At 48.7% G+C, this 15,578-nt stretch overlaps 2 protein-coding genes across 3 annotated transcripts in view; both read left to right on the top strand.

Annotated features, from left to right (window-relative positions):
* Positions 1–10,878, top strand: part of KMT2A (lysine methyltransferase 2A) — an 84,721-nt gene extending 73,843 nt beyond the window's left edge. For both annotated transcript variants that reach the window (XM_047070290.1, XM_047070291.1), the window contains exons 32-36: positions 3,500–3,674; positions 3,835–3,942; positions 4,662–4,745; positions 5,170–5,299; positions 5,773–10,878. In XM_047070290.1, the coding sequence (XP_046926246.1) occupies positions 3,500–3,674; positions 3,835–3,942; positions 4,662–4,745; positions 5,170–5,299; positions 5,773–6,048 (773 nt within the window). In that variant the 3' untranslated portion in view covers positions 6,049–10,878. The remainder of the gene's footprint in view (positions 1–3,499; positions 3,675–3,834; positions 3,943–4,661; positions 4,746–5,169; positions 5,300–5,772) is intronic.
* Positions 10,879–11,567: 689 nt separating this feature from the next.
* On the top strand, positions 11,568–15,305 carry TTC36 (tetratricopeptide repeat domain 36). Its single transcript, XM_047070335.1, has 3 exons — positions 11,568–11,685; positions 12,227–12,415; positions 15,043–15,305. The coding sequence occupies exons 1-3, from the start codon at positions 11,568–11,570 to the stop codon at positions 15,303–15,305; spliced, it is 570 nt and encodes a 189-aa protein (XP_046926291.1).
* Positions 15,306–15,578: the final 273 nt, after the last annotated feature.

The raw sequence follows: 15,578 nt of genomic DNA on the forward strand, positions 1-15,578 counted from the left end.
TCATATCTCAAGCCAAAAGAGTCCGGTAAATCTTGACTTCTTTCCTTTCCCTCACCATTCACATCCAGTTGGTCGCTGCCCTTGACTCTACCCCAAAAGTATGAGTCATGTTCCCTTCTTCTGTCTCCTTCTTTCCTCAGGAATAGCCTTTGTCATTCTCTCACCAGTAATCTCAGAAAGCCTTCTAAATGGTCCCTGAGTCTCCCGTCTCCTCCTGGTGGTGAATCCTCAGTGTCCCCAGAAGTACCTCAGAAGCTTCTCTGGTTGCCTACTAATTGTAGAATAAAGTGTTCGGCCCTTAAATGTTGGTTATTTAAAAATATTACTGAACCCTTGAATGTGCCTGGCGTCATGTTGGACACTTAGGATATAACTGCTGAGTAGAAGCAGACTCAGGCCTGCTCTCCAAGGTTTCCAATCCATTGACCCCTTCACAACGAGGTTCTTGCCTCACGACTTTATATCTAGTGGCAGAGATAAGTACTCTGAAGAATGAAATCAAGTGCACAGGGTGGGTAGCTGGTGGCAGGGAGCCTCCTCTAGATAGAGTGGTCAGGAAAGGAGTTTCTTGAAGAGATGACATTAAATAAAGCTGAGGCCTGAGTGATGACAAGAAGGAGCGAGTCATGCGACAAGTAGAGTAAAAGCCCTCAATGCAGAAGAAACAGCCCAGAAAAAAGCCCTAAAGTGGGAATACCTTTGGTGTGTTTATTGTCTGTCTCTTCCATGAAATAAAAGCTCCATAAATACAGGTGTTTGCCTGTCTCGTTCACCTCTGTATTCCCAGGCTGTGTCTGGCACAGCAGAACGATGGAAAGAAAATGTGGGATATAGTAGGTGCTCAGGAAATATTTGTTGCATGAGTGAATGAATCGTCCACAACAGAAGAGATTGCTCCCGCAGTATTTTATACTGTACCTTTATTTGGATACTTTCACAGTGTGTGACTTGGGTACCTGTTGGCCTCTCTCTTCCAAGAGCTTGAGAATGGGGGCCGTTTCTTTGTTCAAATTCATCTTTGTTCTCCCCATTACTGACACAGTATTTAATCTCGCTTTAAGCCCTCCAGTGAAAGTAGAGTTGAACACTCAGTCTAAGTATAAAAATGAACTTTCTATGGAAATAAATATGTTTTTCCAGTGTCTTTTTCTGCCTAGGAATCCACAACAATCTAAAATTCCTAGGAAGAAATTTCTTGGGGAAAATCAGTGTTGTGTGGGGAAAGAAAAGATGTTTGCCATTATCTTAATTGGCTTATAAGCTCTTCTAATGGAGGCTTGAGTTGTATACTTAGGTTGAATTCTAACTGGAACACAGTTGTGTCCAAAGAACGTGACTGAAGACTGAACCTTCTACTTGCATTGAAACCAAATGATCTCCCTTAGAAATTCTCTAAGTGAAATAAGAATCAGGCAACTAATAGTAACTTTCCACTCTTCTCAAAAAATTATCAGGGACATAGATGAATTTTAAAATATGAAAAAGCAACCGCAAAAACAAAGTAAAAGGTAGTCAGGGTCCCATCCCCCAGAAGTAATCCTTGTCAACATTTAAACCCAGATAGCCTCCCAGGCATGACACTCAGTCCCCAAATTACACTGAGGTTGCATCTCTAAATATGCTTCATAGCACAAAGGGTGTGACTGTTGGAATTGTGCGTGTGATCCTAGCACAACAGACACCCTTGTCTTGATATCTGTTAATAATACCAAAAACAATATTGCAATGAAAGAATATTGTTGACTTTATAAAAATGTAAAGAACATTGGCTATTTTGGGGCTCCTGGGTGGCTCAGCCGGTTATGATACTGGCTCAAGTAGTGATCTTGATGTCCTAAGATGAAGCCTGGTGTCAGGTGCTCAGTCTCTCAAAGTAAATATATATATATGATATATATGATATATATATATATATATATATATGATTTTTTTTTTAAGATTTTACTTTTAAGTAATCTCCACAGCCAACGTGGGGCTCGAACTTAACAACCCCAAGATCAAGAGTCACATGCTCTACTGACTGGGCCAGCCAGGCGCCCCCAACATTTGCTATTTCCAGTGTCAAAGCAGTGGAATTGCCCCATCCCTTTAATGCAAGGAGACAGTTCAGAAGGACTTTCACCATCTATGCCCACAACTTATATAAATGTTATTTTTATAATGGCACCTGGATGGCTCCGTCGGTTAAGCGTCTGACCAGCTCAGGTCATGATCTCACAGTCTTTGAGTTCAAGCCCTGCATCAGGGTCTCTGCTGTCAGTACAGAGCCCGCTTTGGATTCTCTATGCCCCTCCCCCACTCATTCTCTCTCTCTCTCTCTCTCTCTCTCTCTCTCTCTCCCTCTCTCTCTCTGTGTCAAAAATAAACATTAAAAAACTAGTGAGTGTAGGGGCGCCTGGGTGGCTCAGTCGGTTGAGCGTCTGACTTCGGCTCAGGTCGTGATCTTGCGGTCCGTGAGTTCGAGCCCCGTGTCGGGCTCTGTGCTGACAGCTCAGAGCCTGGAGCCTGCTGATTCTGTCTCCCTCTCTCTCTGACCCTCCCCCCATTCATGCTCTGTCTCTCTCTGTCTCAAAAATAAATAAACGTTAAAAAAAAATTAAAGAACTAGTAAGTGTAATTTTTGTAAACTAAAATCAGAAATGCTCATTAATGTCATGAGACTAAGTGAGTAAGCACCTCTCAAGCGTACTACTCCATATGCTCACTATAACAACAACAAAAGAGAGTTCCGTGCTAGGGGCTTATTGCTAGCCATTCTTTTAAATTTTAGGGAAGTATCTATGTGAGTGTGAAGTTAGAGAACCCAGTTACCCCATTAACCTATAAACAAAAATGGGATCACGGTTGAAGGTCTCCAGTCCAAGGTTCAGAGCTCGTCCTACTAGCAGTGACCTCGGGTGTGGTGTTTAAATTCTCTGAGCCTAGATTTACTGACCTGAAAATGCAGCTGGTGACCCCTGCCTCATGTGGGCATTAAGACCACGAAGTGAAATAACGCATACAACCTATCTGTGTACATAAGAGCATAGAAAACAGTTTGGTGGTGTTTTTTTTTTTTTTTTTTTTTCACTTAATCGTGAACATTTTCCATATTGGTAGATCTGAGTCTGTGTCATCCTAATGGCTAGTTAATGCTAATTCTTAGCTAGTCTTTAATGCAGTTCACCCCCGAGCAGCCTCTGGCAGAGCTCTTCTCTAGCTCAAGCATTTTTCTTTTGATTTTTTTTACGTGTTTGTTTATTTTTGAGAGAGAGGGAGCATGAGCAGGGGAGAGACAGAGAGAGAGGGAGACACGGAATCCGAAGCAGGCTCTAGGCTCCGAGCTGTCAGCACAGAGCCCGACGCGGGGCTGGAACCCACGAACTGTGAGATCCTGACCTGAGTCAAAGTCGCACGCTCAACTGACTGAGCCACCCAGGCGCCCCTCAAGCATTTCTTTAATACCAGGCAGTCTCCTGTTGACTGCGCCCTCACTACCCTGGTGCCTTCTGTCCGACAGGTGTTAACGGCTTGAGGATGCTGGGGATTCTTCACGATGCGGTCGTGTTCCTGATTGAGCAGCTCTCTGGTGCCAAGCACTGCAGGAATTACAAATTCCGTTTCCACAAACCGGAGGAGGCCAACGAACCCCCCCTGAACCCTCATGGCTCGGCCAGGGCCGAAGTTCACCTGAGGCAAGTTCCATTCTCTTTCGGAAGCAGGTTCGGGTCCCTATATTTTTACGTATGATGGCATTATTTTCCCACGCGACCTTTGAGATTTCCAGCATCAAAGCTGTCCACTGCTTCTGTTAAAGCCTTTCTGTTACAACACGTTTTCATCTTTTGGCTCCAGGAAGTCAGCATTTGACATGTTTAACTTCCTGGCTTCTAAACATCGGCAGCCTCCCGAATACAACCCTAATGATGAGGAGGAGGAGGAGGTACAGCTGAAGTCCGCTCGGTAAGTCTGGAGTTGAAGGGTCGTTAGGAACACTCTTTGCTCCCCTCTACTCTGGCTGTTCAGGGCACTGTGTGGGTTTGCTCGTGTCACAGTTTCCCAGATAACATCTAAGAAGAGTATGAAATACAGTTTGTGTCAAGGTAGCAGCATTGCTTCTTGGCCCTTTGGCTGAGATCAAGTGTAAGGTAGCAGTAAGCGGGCTGGCACAGAGAGAAATGTGTTGGAGAGGAGAAATTCAGACAACGCTAAGAGGCCATTTTTCATTTTCTTTAACCAAAGTGTATATACCCTGTCAGCTCTGGACGTATCACCATAGTCCCCATGGTCAAGTACTATGTATATTATAGGCCTAATTTTTTTTTTTTAATTTTTTTAACATTTATTTTTGAGACAGAGAGAGACAGAGCATGAACGGGGGAGGGTCAGAGAGGGAGACAGAGAATCTGAAAGAGGCTCCAGGGTCTGAGCTGTCAGCAAAGAGCCCGACGCGGGGCTCGGACTCACGGACCGCGAGATCGTGACCTGAGCCGAAGTCGGCCGCTTAACCGACTGAGCCACCCAGGCGCCCCAATTATAGGCCTAATTTTATAAGACACTTGTTGTGCTTGGCACTGAGCAAAGAGAACAGTGCAGTCATATTCTCTAGGAACCTTTGATCCAAGACTCAAAACTGATTATCTCCTGAAGAGAACTCATTAGTCATATGCCTGTCTCTTTAGGAGGGCAACAAGTATGGACCTGCCGATGCCCATGCGTTTCCGGCATTTAAAGAAGACTTCTAAGGAGGCAGTCGGTGTCTACAGGTATGGCTAAAATTGTAGAAAGAATTATATGAAACTTATCATTTTCCAAAGTCAAAGGGAACCAAATGCTGGAATGACCCCCCCCCTTCAGTAGGTGAGGTTTTTCTCGCTATTGTTGATGGAACCTGATGTTCTGAGATCCTGTACTTCCTTGTGTTGAACAAGGAACTTAACATAGTGAGCATTAAAATACTGCTACTTCTAGTATGTTACAGAGTGCAAGAAATCTTTCCTTGGCCGTTTGTTAAAACAATGAATATACTCCTCAAATCAAGTGGGTCCAGATTCTTTTTTTCTCTTCAAGTGTCTGTCCTTCCTGGGGAACTAACAGACCAGGAGGCTTTAGTCATTTATTCATGTGTTCACACAGTTAACCAGATTTGCAAAATCCATGGCTGATCTCTTTTCCGTCTTTATGCCCTAGGTCTCCCATTCACGGCCGGGGTCTTTTCTGTAAGAGAAACATCGATGCGGGTGAGATGGTGATTGAGTATGCTGGCAATGTCATCCGTTCCATCCAGACTGACAAGCGAGAGAAGTATTATGACAGCAAGGTGAGTGGCCCGCTTTCACCGGCCCACTTCTGGTGTTGCATGTGGAAAGGGGCCATCGACTACAAATACGATCCCTACAGCCCAAAAGAAATAGGATATTTTATTACTTTGAACATCTTTTTTTTTTTTTTTTTACACCTTTAAAATCTATGGTGGGCCCCAGGAAAAGCTCAGAATCTGCCTTAAGGATTGGTACCCAAAGAAAATCTTTGTAGGTTTGTCCGAGTGGACCAAAAGCACATGGCGACACGACGTTTTAGGCTTCTCCTTCCCGTGGAGACATTAAGAAACCTCTAGTGCGGCGGCTGGAGTATCGGAGGTTGTTACGGAAGGATCTTGAGAGACGGGAGGCACTTTCCTAGAAGGAACTTTTCTCGGCAGCGGCTGTCGGCCACAGCAGAAGAAGGTTGGGAGGTGGTCCCCGGCCCGAGCTGTGCTAAGTTAACAAGGTCTCCTTTCTCCTTCACGCGTAGGGCATCGGTTGCTACATGTTCCGAATTGATGACTCCGAGGTGGTGGACGCCACCATGCATGGAAACGCTGCACGCTTCATCAACCACTCCTGTGAGCCCAACTGCTACTCTCGGGTCATCAACATCGATGGGCAGAAGCACATTGTCATCTTTGCCATGCGCAAGATCTACCGCGGGGAGGAACTCACTTACGACTATAAGTTCCCCATCGAGGATGCCAGCAACAAGCTACCCTGTAACTGTGGTGCCAAGAAATGCCGGAAGTTCCTAAACTAAGGCTGCTCCTCTCCCCCGGTGGTGGAGTACGAGGACCCGGGGCCATCCAAAGCGATGCTGAAGGCCTTTGCCGGCAGCTAGGAGTTCCAGGATTGAGTGGGCACGGTTTGAGGGGCCTCCGTGATGGCCGGGCTCCCTTACGTACGTCCCACGTTCACATTATACATGTGATCGCGGTCCTGGAGAGAGAGATGAGGTCTCAAAGAAAAGCTCCGTGACCGGCTTTCTTCTGGGGCCCCTTCTGATTGTATGCCGTTAAAGAATGGAAGTGGGGTCGCGAGCAGACTTGCCTGGAAGGAGCCTGTAGAGGGTTAGTTACGTTGGGAGATTGGGCCCGAGTGTCTCCTCAGAGAGAAGTTGCCATCCCCGCCTTGGCCCTTTCCCAAGCACTATACGCGAGGGGTCAGGCAGGGCCCCAAATAATAGAGTTGGTCGGATGCCTGATAGTGTGCCAGCCGGGCCCAGCCTGTAGCCATCTGTTGAACAAACAGAGAAGGTCTGGTGGTTTTCCCTCCTACCCTCCCGCTTGAGAGTTCACTTCTGGTTGGGAGACAGGATTCTTAGCACCTTTGGTGTCAAAAGGCTGTCTTGGGGTTGTGCCAATTAATCACCAAACATTGAGCCTGTGGGCTTTAAGTGGGAGCGTTCCCCCCCATGAGCCTTATCTCAGCCAATGACCTTTCTTGACGATGGGAGTGGCTTCCCTCTCATTCCTTCTCCTCACTCCACTTTCTTCGTTTCCCCTGTCTCATCCCACCGCTTTCCCCATCTTTCTGGGTGGTAGAGAGGAGTGACTCCCTGCTCAAGGACACCCCCTGTTGGGCATAGTACGTGCCTACGAACCGATCCCTGAGCCTGTAAGCACTCCCAGTGGGGAAGTGGACAGGAGCCATTGGCCGTAACCAGACAGAATTCGGAGTTTTCATAAGGCTCCGCTGAGAGTTTTAAAGAAATATATGTAGCATGATTTTTTAGAAGAGGAAAAAGATTATTTACATAGGATCTGAATCATGCAACAACCAGAGTATCACAACCAGGACAAACCCCTGGGCCCCCTTCCTAGGACATGGTGACTTTATTTTCCCCTTGTTGAGACATAGGAAGACTTCATTTTTAAACGGTCGGTGTCCAGTTGAAGGCAGAACACTAATCAGATTTCAAGGCCCAAAACTTGGGGACTAGACCACCTTGTATCGAGGGACCTCTGCCACCTGCGCAAAATCCACAGATTAAGTAAATTAAATGACACTACTGCCCTGATTACTCCTTAGGATGTGGTCAAAACAGCATCAAATGTTTCTTCTCTTCCTTTCCCCAAGACGGTGTCCTGAACCTGTTAAATTAAGTCATTGGATTTTACTCTGTTCTGTTTACAGTTTACTATTTAAGGTTTTATAAATGTAAATATATTTTGTATATTTTTCTATGAGAAGCACTTCATAGGGAGAAGCACTTACGACAAGGCTATTTTTTAAACCGCGGTATTATCCTAATTTAAAAGAAGATCGGTTTTTAATAATTTTTTATTTTCATAGGATGAAGTTAGAGAAAATATTCAGCTGTACACACAAAGTCTGGTTTTTCCTGCCCAACTTCCCCCTGGAAGGTGTACTTTTGTTGTTTAATGTGTAGCTTGTTTGTGCCCTGTTGACATAAACGTGTCCTGGGTTTGCTCTTTGACAATAAATGGAAAAGGAAGGTCACCCAACTCCATTGGGCCACTCCCCTCCTTCCCGTGTTGAAGCTCCTCAAAAGGCTGTGGGAGTATCCTGACACAGCAGTGCCCCCCTTCTTTCCTGCACTCGCTCTCTCCTTTCTGGGACCAGCTCAGAGCGGCGAGAGGTGTGATCTACATTTCCCTCATCTTTCCCTACTTCAGAGATAGCAACCAAGTTGAATGGCAACCTGACATTTTCCATCACCATCTGCCTCATCGGTCACCTCGTTCCCTTTCCGTCTGCCCGCCAGGTCCTCATACCTGCAAAGAACCCACGGATCCCCCTGTGCCCTCTTTCGGGGCAGCCCGTTGAAACTGAAGCACAGTCTGACCACTCACGATAAAGCAGATTTTTCTCTGCCTCTGTCGGCCACTGGGTTTCAGAGCAGTGCGGTCCAGTAGAGGGCAGGGCGCCCTTTTCTCCCACGAGAAGCCCATTCCTATGGAAGTCTAGCAAAGCAATACGACCCAGCCCTGCGCTCTCTGCCCCGGGACTCATGGCTCTGCTGTGCCTTCCACCCTGGGCTTCCTGTTCTTCCGTGACCTTAAGAACTGTGTCTGGTGGCTTTGCTGGAACATTGTCACTGTGTTCGCTGTCATGCAGGGAGCCCAGCACTGTGGCCAGGATGGCAGAGACTTCCTTGTCATCATGGAGAAGTGCCAGCAGGGGACTGGGGAAAAACACTCTACCCAGACCTCGCCTCCCTTCCTCCTTTGCCCGTGAACAAGATACGGTGGCCCTAGGGGTCCCACTAGTGTCTGGTTTCCTTTATTATTGCACTGTGTGAGGTTTTTTTGTAAATCCTTTTACTCCTTTTTTTTTCTTTTTTCTTTTTTTTTTTTTTAAGAAAAAAAAAAAAAAAAACCTTAAGCTGCATTTGTTACTGAAACGATTAATGCACTGATGGGTCGTGAATTCACCTTGAGAAAGACCCAAAGGCCAGTCAGGGGTTGGGGGAGACTCAGCTAAATAGACCTAGTCACTGCCCTGCTAGGCCATGCTGTACTGTGAGCCCCCTCCTCGTTCTCTTTCTACCAATCCCAAACCCTGAGGCCAGAGGAGGGACCACATCTTTCCTTCTCTTGCCAGCTGCAGATGGTTTGCCTTGCCTTTTCACTCCCCGTCAACCATAGAAACGAGTAATTCCTCTTCTAGCTCAGCCTCGAGTCCATTGCCAAAATTCAGCATACCTGCCAGCAACTTGGGGAATAAGCTAAGGTTTCCCTACAAGAGGGAAAGAAGGCAAAAAAAACAAAAACAAAACACGGCCTATCTGTCTCCAAAAACACCCGAGTTTGTTTTGAAAGTGACCAAGGGAATCTCCGCACAAAAGTGCAGACCGAGGAACTGTGGTGAGTCATTCCCAGGAACCCCCCAAGGGGCATCCCGAATCCCTAAGGAGTAACACAGCTGCAAGCCTGGTCAGTTCTCAGTGAGAGAGCCAGCTCCCTTACAGCTTTGCTGCTAGAACCTGTTGTGGCTGCATTTCCTGGTGGCCAGTGACAACTGTGTGACCAGAACAGCTGCATGGCGCTGACCCTATGGCCGGAACTTGGTCCCCTGGCTCCCTCTGTTACCGTCCACCACCTCCAGCACAGCCCTCCTGGTTTTAGACCAATCACCAGAATTCAGGGGGAAGCCCTGGCAGCTAGATGTAAGATTTCAACCAGACTCCTTTGCCGGGATACGGTCCGCCACCCCGCTTGCCTCTGTCAACCCCCTCCCGGCCCCCCCACCCCACCCCACCCCACCCCTCCCCTCCCCTCCCCTCCCCGGCCAACGCAGTGAGCACCATGCAGCTCCCTTGATTTAAAAAATACAACAACAACAACATAAAAACAAAATAAAAAACAAAAAAAAAAAACACAAAAAACAAAAAACAAAAAAAATCTTTTAATGAATGTATCTTTCTAAAGGACTGACGTTCAATCAAATATCTGAAAATACTAAAGGTCAAAACCTTGTCAGATGTTAACTTTTAAGTTTGATTTGGGATTTTTTTTTTTTTTTTAAACTAGAAATCGAGTTTGGGTTTTTCTTGGTTTTGTTTTTTTTGTTTCTTTTTTTTCTTTTTAAAGGAAAAGCGGGTCATTGCAAAGGGCTGGGTGTAATTTTATGTTGCATTTCCTTCATTTTAAAGCAATACAAGGTTATCGAGCAGATGGTTTTGTGCCGAATCATGAATACCAGTCAAGTCTCACACTCTGAAAACTTGCAACTTTTTTTGTTTTGGTTTTCAAATAAATATAAATATGATATATATAGGAACTAATATAGTATTGCACCATGTAACAAAGCCTAGTTCAGTCCATGGCTTTTAATTCTCTTAACACTATAGATAAGGATTGTGTTACAGTTGCTATAGTAGTGGCAGGAAAGTGTCAGTCTGGCGCTCCTCTGATCCTCCGAAACTGGGGGGAGACCCAAACCATAAAGGGACCGGGGAACGACCCATTCCTAGGATCAGAGAGAAATGCAGAAATGGTGTCACCTGGATTTTTTCTGCCCATGAATGTTGCCAGTCAGTACCTGTACTCCTCGTTTCTCTATTTTTGGTTATGAATGTTGGGGTTACCACCTGCATTTAGGGGAAAATTGTGTTCTGTGCTTTCCTGGTATCTTGTTCCGAGGTACTCTAGTTCTGTCTTTCAACCAAGAAAATAGACTTGTGGTGTTTCTTTTATTGAACTTTTAACAGTCTCTTTAGTAAATACAGGTAGTTGAATAATTGTTTCAAAAGCTCAACAGATGACAAGCTTCTTTTCTAGAAATAAGACATTTCTTGACAACTTTATCATGTATAACAGATCTTTTGGTTTTTTTCCTTGTGTTCTTCCAAGCTTCTGGTTAGAGAAAAAGAGAAAAAAAAAAAAAAAAAAGGAAAAAAATGTGTCTAAAGTCCATCAGTGTTAACTCCCTGTGACAGGGATGAAGGAAAATACTTTAATAGTTCAAAAAATAATAATGCTGAAAGCTCTCTACGAAAGACTGAATGTAAAAGTAAAAAGTGTACATAGTTGTAAAAAAAAAAAAGGAGTTTTTAAACATGTTTATTTTCTATGCACTTTTTTTTATTTAAGTGATAGTTTAATTAATAAACATGTCAAGTTTATTGCTGCACACGATCAAACTTTCTTTTGGCTTTGGGTGGGGTGGAGGAACCGGAGCAGCTAGTGGCCTGTGACCTGACTGCAAAGTACCTTCCACAGTCCTTTCTTTTAAGGTGGAATCCTTGAATCTCTCTGCCTCGCCTTCCTCCGGGCACCAGGCCCCACTCCACACTGACCCTGAACGGTGTTTTCTTCCCTCCCTCATCAATGGTGTGTGTTCGGGACCTAATTAATCCTGGGTATGACGAGGGCATAAAGAGGACAACGGAAGAGCTTTATCTCCTGCATAGCCCCTCTTTTTTTTTTTTTTTAAAGCCACGGGGCGATCAAGAGGGCTTCTAATGACTTCCTCCCAATCTATGAATGTAATAAAATGAAGGCATTTCAGGAAGCACCCCCTCTCGCTCCACCTTAAGGCAGAAATTGGATTTATTTACTCTGTTCGTTCCCCCTAGGACTGGCGTAGGGAGTTAAGAAACATTTTTAAATATTTTGCCAAGCCAGAGTTGCTAACCCCAGGCCAAATGAGGTTGGGTTTACGTTACAGCCAAGGATTGCAAGACACTCCTCATGGGGGATGGACCTCAAACAGAACCTCTGCCCTCCAGATGAGCTGGCTGTGAGGCTCAGCCCCCTTCCCCTCCCCCTGTATCCTGAGTCACCTCGGAGTTGGGAGTGGGGCACCAGCACCATGGGGACTCCCAATGATCAGGCAGTGCTGCAGGCCATCTTCAACCCTGACACCCCATTCGGAGACCTTGTTGGGTTGGACGTGGGAGAGGAAGTGGAGAAGGGAGAAGTAGACGAAGGTGAGTTCGACTTTGGACGGCAGTGTTCCTCTGGTGGCAGAGGATGGTAGTCTCAGAAGGCCCCTCGTTCCGTGACCCTTGAATGACGGTCGAGGTTGGAATCAGAGGTCTACTGATCGTTGGTGCGCAGGTTGGGGGCTCGGCAAGAGTTTCTCCGCCAAAAGGAGAAAGCCAGGCTTTGTCCTTCAGCCCTCACACCTCTGACCTTCCCTCACCACTTAGTTCACCCCATAATCCAAGCTCAACTGTACTGGGGCCGCGGGGAGGTGCTAAACTTTCACATCTTTGTCATGACAGGGGCATTTCGCTCCCCACAGGATGGAAGGGGTGGGGAGGGGCTCTGCTCAACGTTTCTGACCTCGACATGCACAGCCTCAGCAGGCATTCAGGGTTCCACTCCGTTCCCAGCCGAGCCCTGAGCCAATCCTATGTCCCAGCCAACCCCTCCGGCTCGGGTCCCGGCTTTCCAAAGCTCGAGCTGGCTTTTGCTTCTTGCTCGCAGCTGCACACCTGTCCCTTCCCTGTTCCCTTCCTGACACAGATGGAGTTTTCCCTCGAGCACAGTTGGAGCGATCCAAGGCCCTGGAGCTGCAAGGGGTGATGGCAGCGGAGGCTGGCGACCTCGGCACGGCCCTGGAGAGGTTTGGCCAAGCCATCAGCCTGCTGCCTGAGCGGGCCTCCGCCTACAACAACCGAGCCCAGGCCCGCCGACTCCAAGGAGATGTGGCAGGTGAGGGGAGATGCCCTGGAACTTCCACAGAAGGGACCCTGGGGTCCACAGACCAGAGATGGAGTGGTTGTGGGACTGGGGCCTGGAGGCTGGGACTGTTCTGGAACCTATGTTCTTACCTATAAGAGCTATCCCATGGGCCCTGCTAGTCTCTGGGGGCTATTGGGAAGGTCAAAGAGATCGCATTCCATTCGTTTATGTAACAAACATTTAATGAGAGTCTACTGTTGTAGCGGTGAGCTAGGACAAAGAGGAGAGATAGACCACCCACAGGAACTACTCCTACTCCGTGCCGGGTGTCCGGCACTTTCCATGTAACTTCACAACAACCCCCAAAGGTGTGCGCTATTGGTACCTCCCTTTTATAGAAGAAGAAGACTGTAGCAGAATTGGGGTTTGGAGCAGGTGGTGGGGCTCCAAGGTCTGTGCTCTTAATGCCCCTGGGCTACTGCTTCTCAAGAAGCTCACGGTCCGAGGGGTGGGACAGACCCACCACCATGAGACAAGCTGAGAAGGTTCAGCACAGTGTCTGCCCCCCACCCCTCACCCCCCACCCCCCGCCGCCAGGGGTGAGTTTGAAAGGATGAATAGGCTGCAGCCGGATGGAGGAGAGGAAGTGGGAGAAGGTACAGGCAGGTAGAGACCCAGAAGGCATGGAAAAGTACAGAGAACTTCAGAACTCCAGGCTGGTTGGAATGGGGAGTGGTGGGAGGGTGGAGTAGAGCCTGGAGAAGTAAACAGGGGCCTGATGGCAACGTTAGGCAGGCTGGACTGTGTCTTGAACACATGGGGAATCATTAAAAGGATTTTAACTGGGGAGTGACCGGATTGAACCTGCTGCCCTTGGGCAACTCTGACTGGAAGGGGGACAGTGGGACAGAGAAGGCCATGCTGGAGACCAGAGGGCAGACTGAAGGTGTAAACCACAGAAAACCGTCACGGTGGTTGAGGTGCTCCTGCAGCCAGGAACGCCAGCCTGAAGGGTTTTGAACATTCTGGGAACAGTGGGGGGAACCAAGGGCCCCTTCTCCAGGCTTGGTTGCCTGGCTTTGGCAGGAGGGGGCTGAGTGGGGCTGTAAAAGCAGCTGAGGACAGTCTGTAGATAAAAAGCCCAGAGAGGAACAGAGGTGATGCTGCCTGGAAAAGGCTTTCCATTCCTCCAGACCGGCTCCTCCAAGGGAAACCCAGAAGCACTATGATCAGAGAGCTTCTGTGATCAGAGAGCTTCTTTTTTTTTTTTTTTTTAATTTTTTTTTTTAATGTTTTATTTATTCTTGAGGGAGAGAGAGAGACAGAGCATGAGCGGGGACGGGGCACAGAGAGAGGGAGACACAGAATCCGAAGCAGGCTCCAGGCTCCGAGCTGTCAGCACAGAGCCCGACGCGGGGCTCGAACCCACGAACCGTGAGATCATGACCTGAGCCGAAGTCGGATGCTCAACCGACTGAGCCACCCAGGCGCCCCGATCAGAGAGCTTCTTAACCATCTGGGTGGCCTGGGCAGCCTAGCCCTCGCTGGGTTCTGGGATCAAAACACACAGAGACTGGACAGAGATCAGCCTCTCTGTAGGGTGATGCTGGAGCTTCTCACGCGCCCTGACAGCTCTTTAGACTAGAGAGCATGAGTGACCTGGGCAGAGCCCAGAAAAACTGCAGCTGGGCCCTAAAATACCAACAGCTGCCTGAGTTTGAATTCAGAGTTTAATGCCCAATCCGAGTTTTTCATGAGAAGGATAGACATGACAATGTGCGGGGCCAGCCCTGACTCCAAGACCTCCTTTATTTTTTTTTAATTTTTTTTTTAACGTTTATTTATTTTTGAGACAGAGAGAGACAGAGCATGAACAGGGAGGGTCAGAGAGAGGGAGACACAGAATCTGAAACAGGCTCCAGGCTCTGAGCTGTCAGCACAGAGCCCGACGCGGGGCTCGAACTCAACGGACCACGAGATCACGACCTGAGCCGAAGTGGGCCGCTTAACCGACTGAGCCACCCAGGCGCCCCTGTGTATTTACTTTTGAGAGACAGAGCGCGAGAGGGGCAGAGGGAGAGTTGGACCTCAAGCACTCGGGGCTGACAGCACAGAGCCCACTTGGGCTCGAACTCATGAACCATGAGATCATGGCCTGAGCCCAAACCGGCTGCTTACCCTGCTGAAGCACCCAAGTGCCCCAGGGAAAAGTTGTTTTAAAGCATACACTGAATAAGGGGAGAGGAATGCCTTCAAAAGGAAAAGAAAGAGAAATGGATTTTATTATACTTGTAAGAAATGGTCGTCGGTACATGATAAATTTTTTGGACTTTGAGATTCAGAGTCAGCCACCTGGCACGTGGTAGATACTTAATAGCCTATGACTGGAAAAAACGGCCTGCTCCTGCTGGACAACGGGCCAGATTCATGACCACAGTGACCATTCAAAATCGTCCCAGCACCCTTCACGTTTTGGTGTATTCGATGGTGAAAGGTGATAGGGACCACAGTCTCAGCTCTGTCACTAAACTGGCTGTGCGGCCCGGGGCAAGTGTGGCCAACTCCTCCAGTGTGCACGTGTGACGAGGAGCAAGGGCAGGCGGGTGTTGGGTGGCCCTGCCCCGGGGCCTCGGTTCTGACCTCCTTCCGCCCCGCAGGCGCCCTGGAGGACCTGGAACGCGCTGTGGCGCTGAGCGGCGGCCGGGGTCGCGCCGCCCGCCAGGGCTTCGTGCAGCGCGGGCTCCTGGCGCGGCTGCAGGGCCGGGACGACGACGCCCGCAGGGACTTCGAGCGGGCGGCGCGGCTGGGCAGCCCGTTCGCGCGGCGCCAGCTGGTGCTGCTCAACCCCTACGCCGCGCTGTGCAACCGCATGCTGGCCGACATGATGCGGCAGCTGCGCGCGCCCCGCAACGGCCGCTGAGACGATCCAATAAAGCTGCCGGCTCTCTCCCACTCGCGTCCGTGTCTGCGTCCAGCCGCCGGCCCCGCAGCGCCAGGGCACTTCGTGGTCGGCCGGGGTCCGGAGAGCTGGGCGGGGCGGGGCGGGAAGGGGAGGGGGCGGGTGGGCGTGCTCGGGCGTTGATTGGCCCCGCCTGGCCCCGCCCGGCCCCGCCGCGGACTGCAGCGCCCCGCAGACAGGAGCAGTCGCTCGGAAGGAGCGTGGGGAGGGCGCCAGGTGAGCCGCCTGGGGCGG

The sequence above is a fragment of the Lynx rufus genome, unplaced genomic scaffold (assembly GCF_022079265.1).
Source record: "Lynx rufus isolate CCGP_SWC_20201006 ecotype Redwood Valley unplaced genomic scaffold, mLynRuf1.p SCAF_9, whole genome shotgun sequence".
Classification (NCBI taxonomy): domain Eukaryota; kingdom Metazoa; phylum Chordata; class Mammalia; order Carnivora; family Felidae; genus Lynx; species Lynx rufus.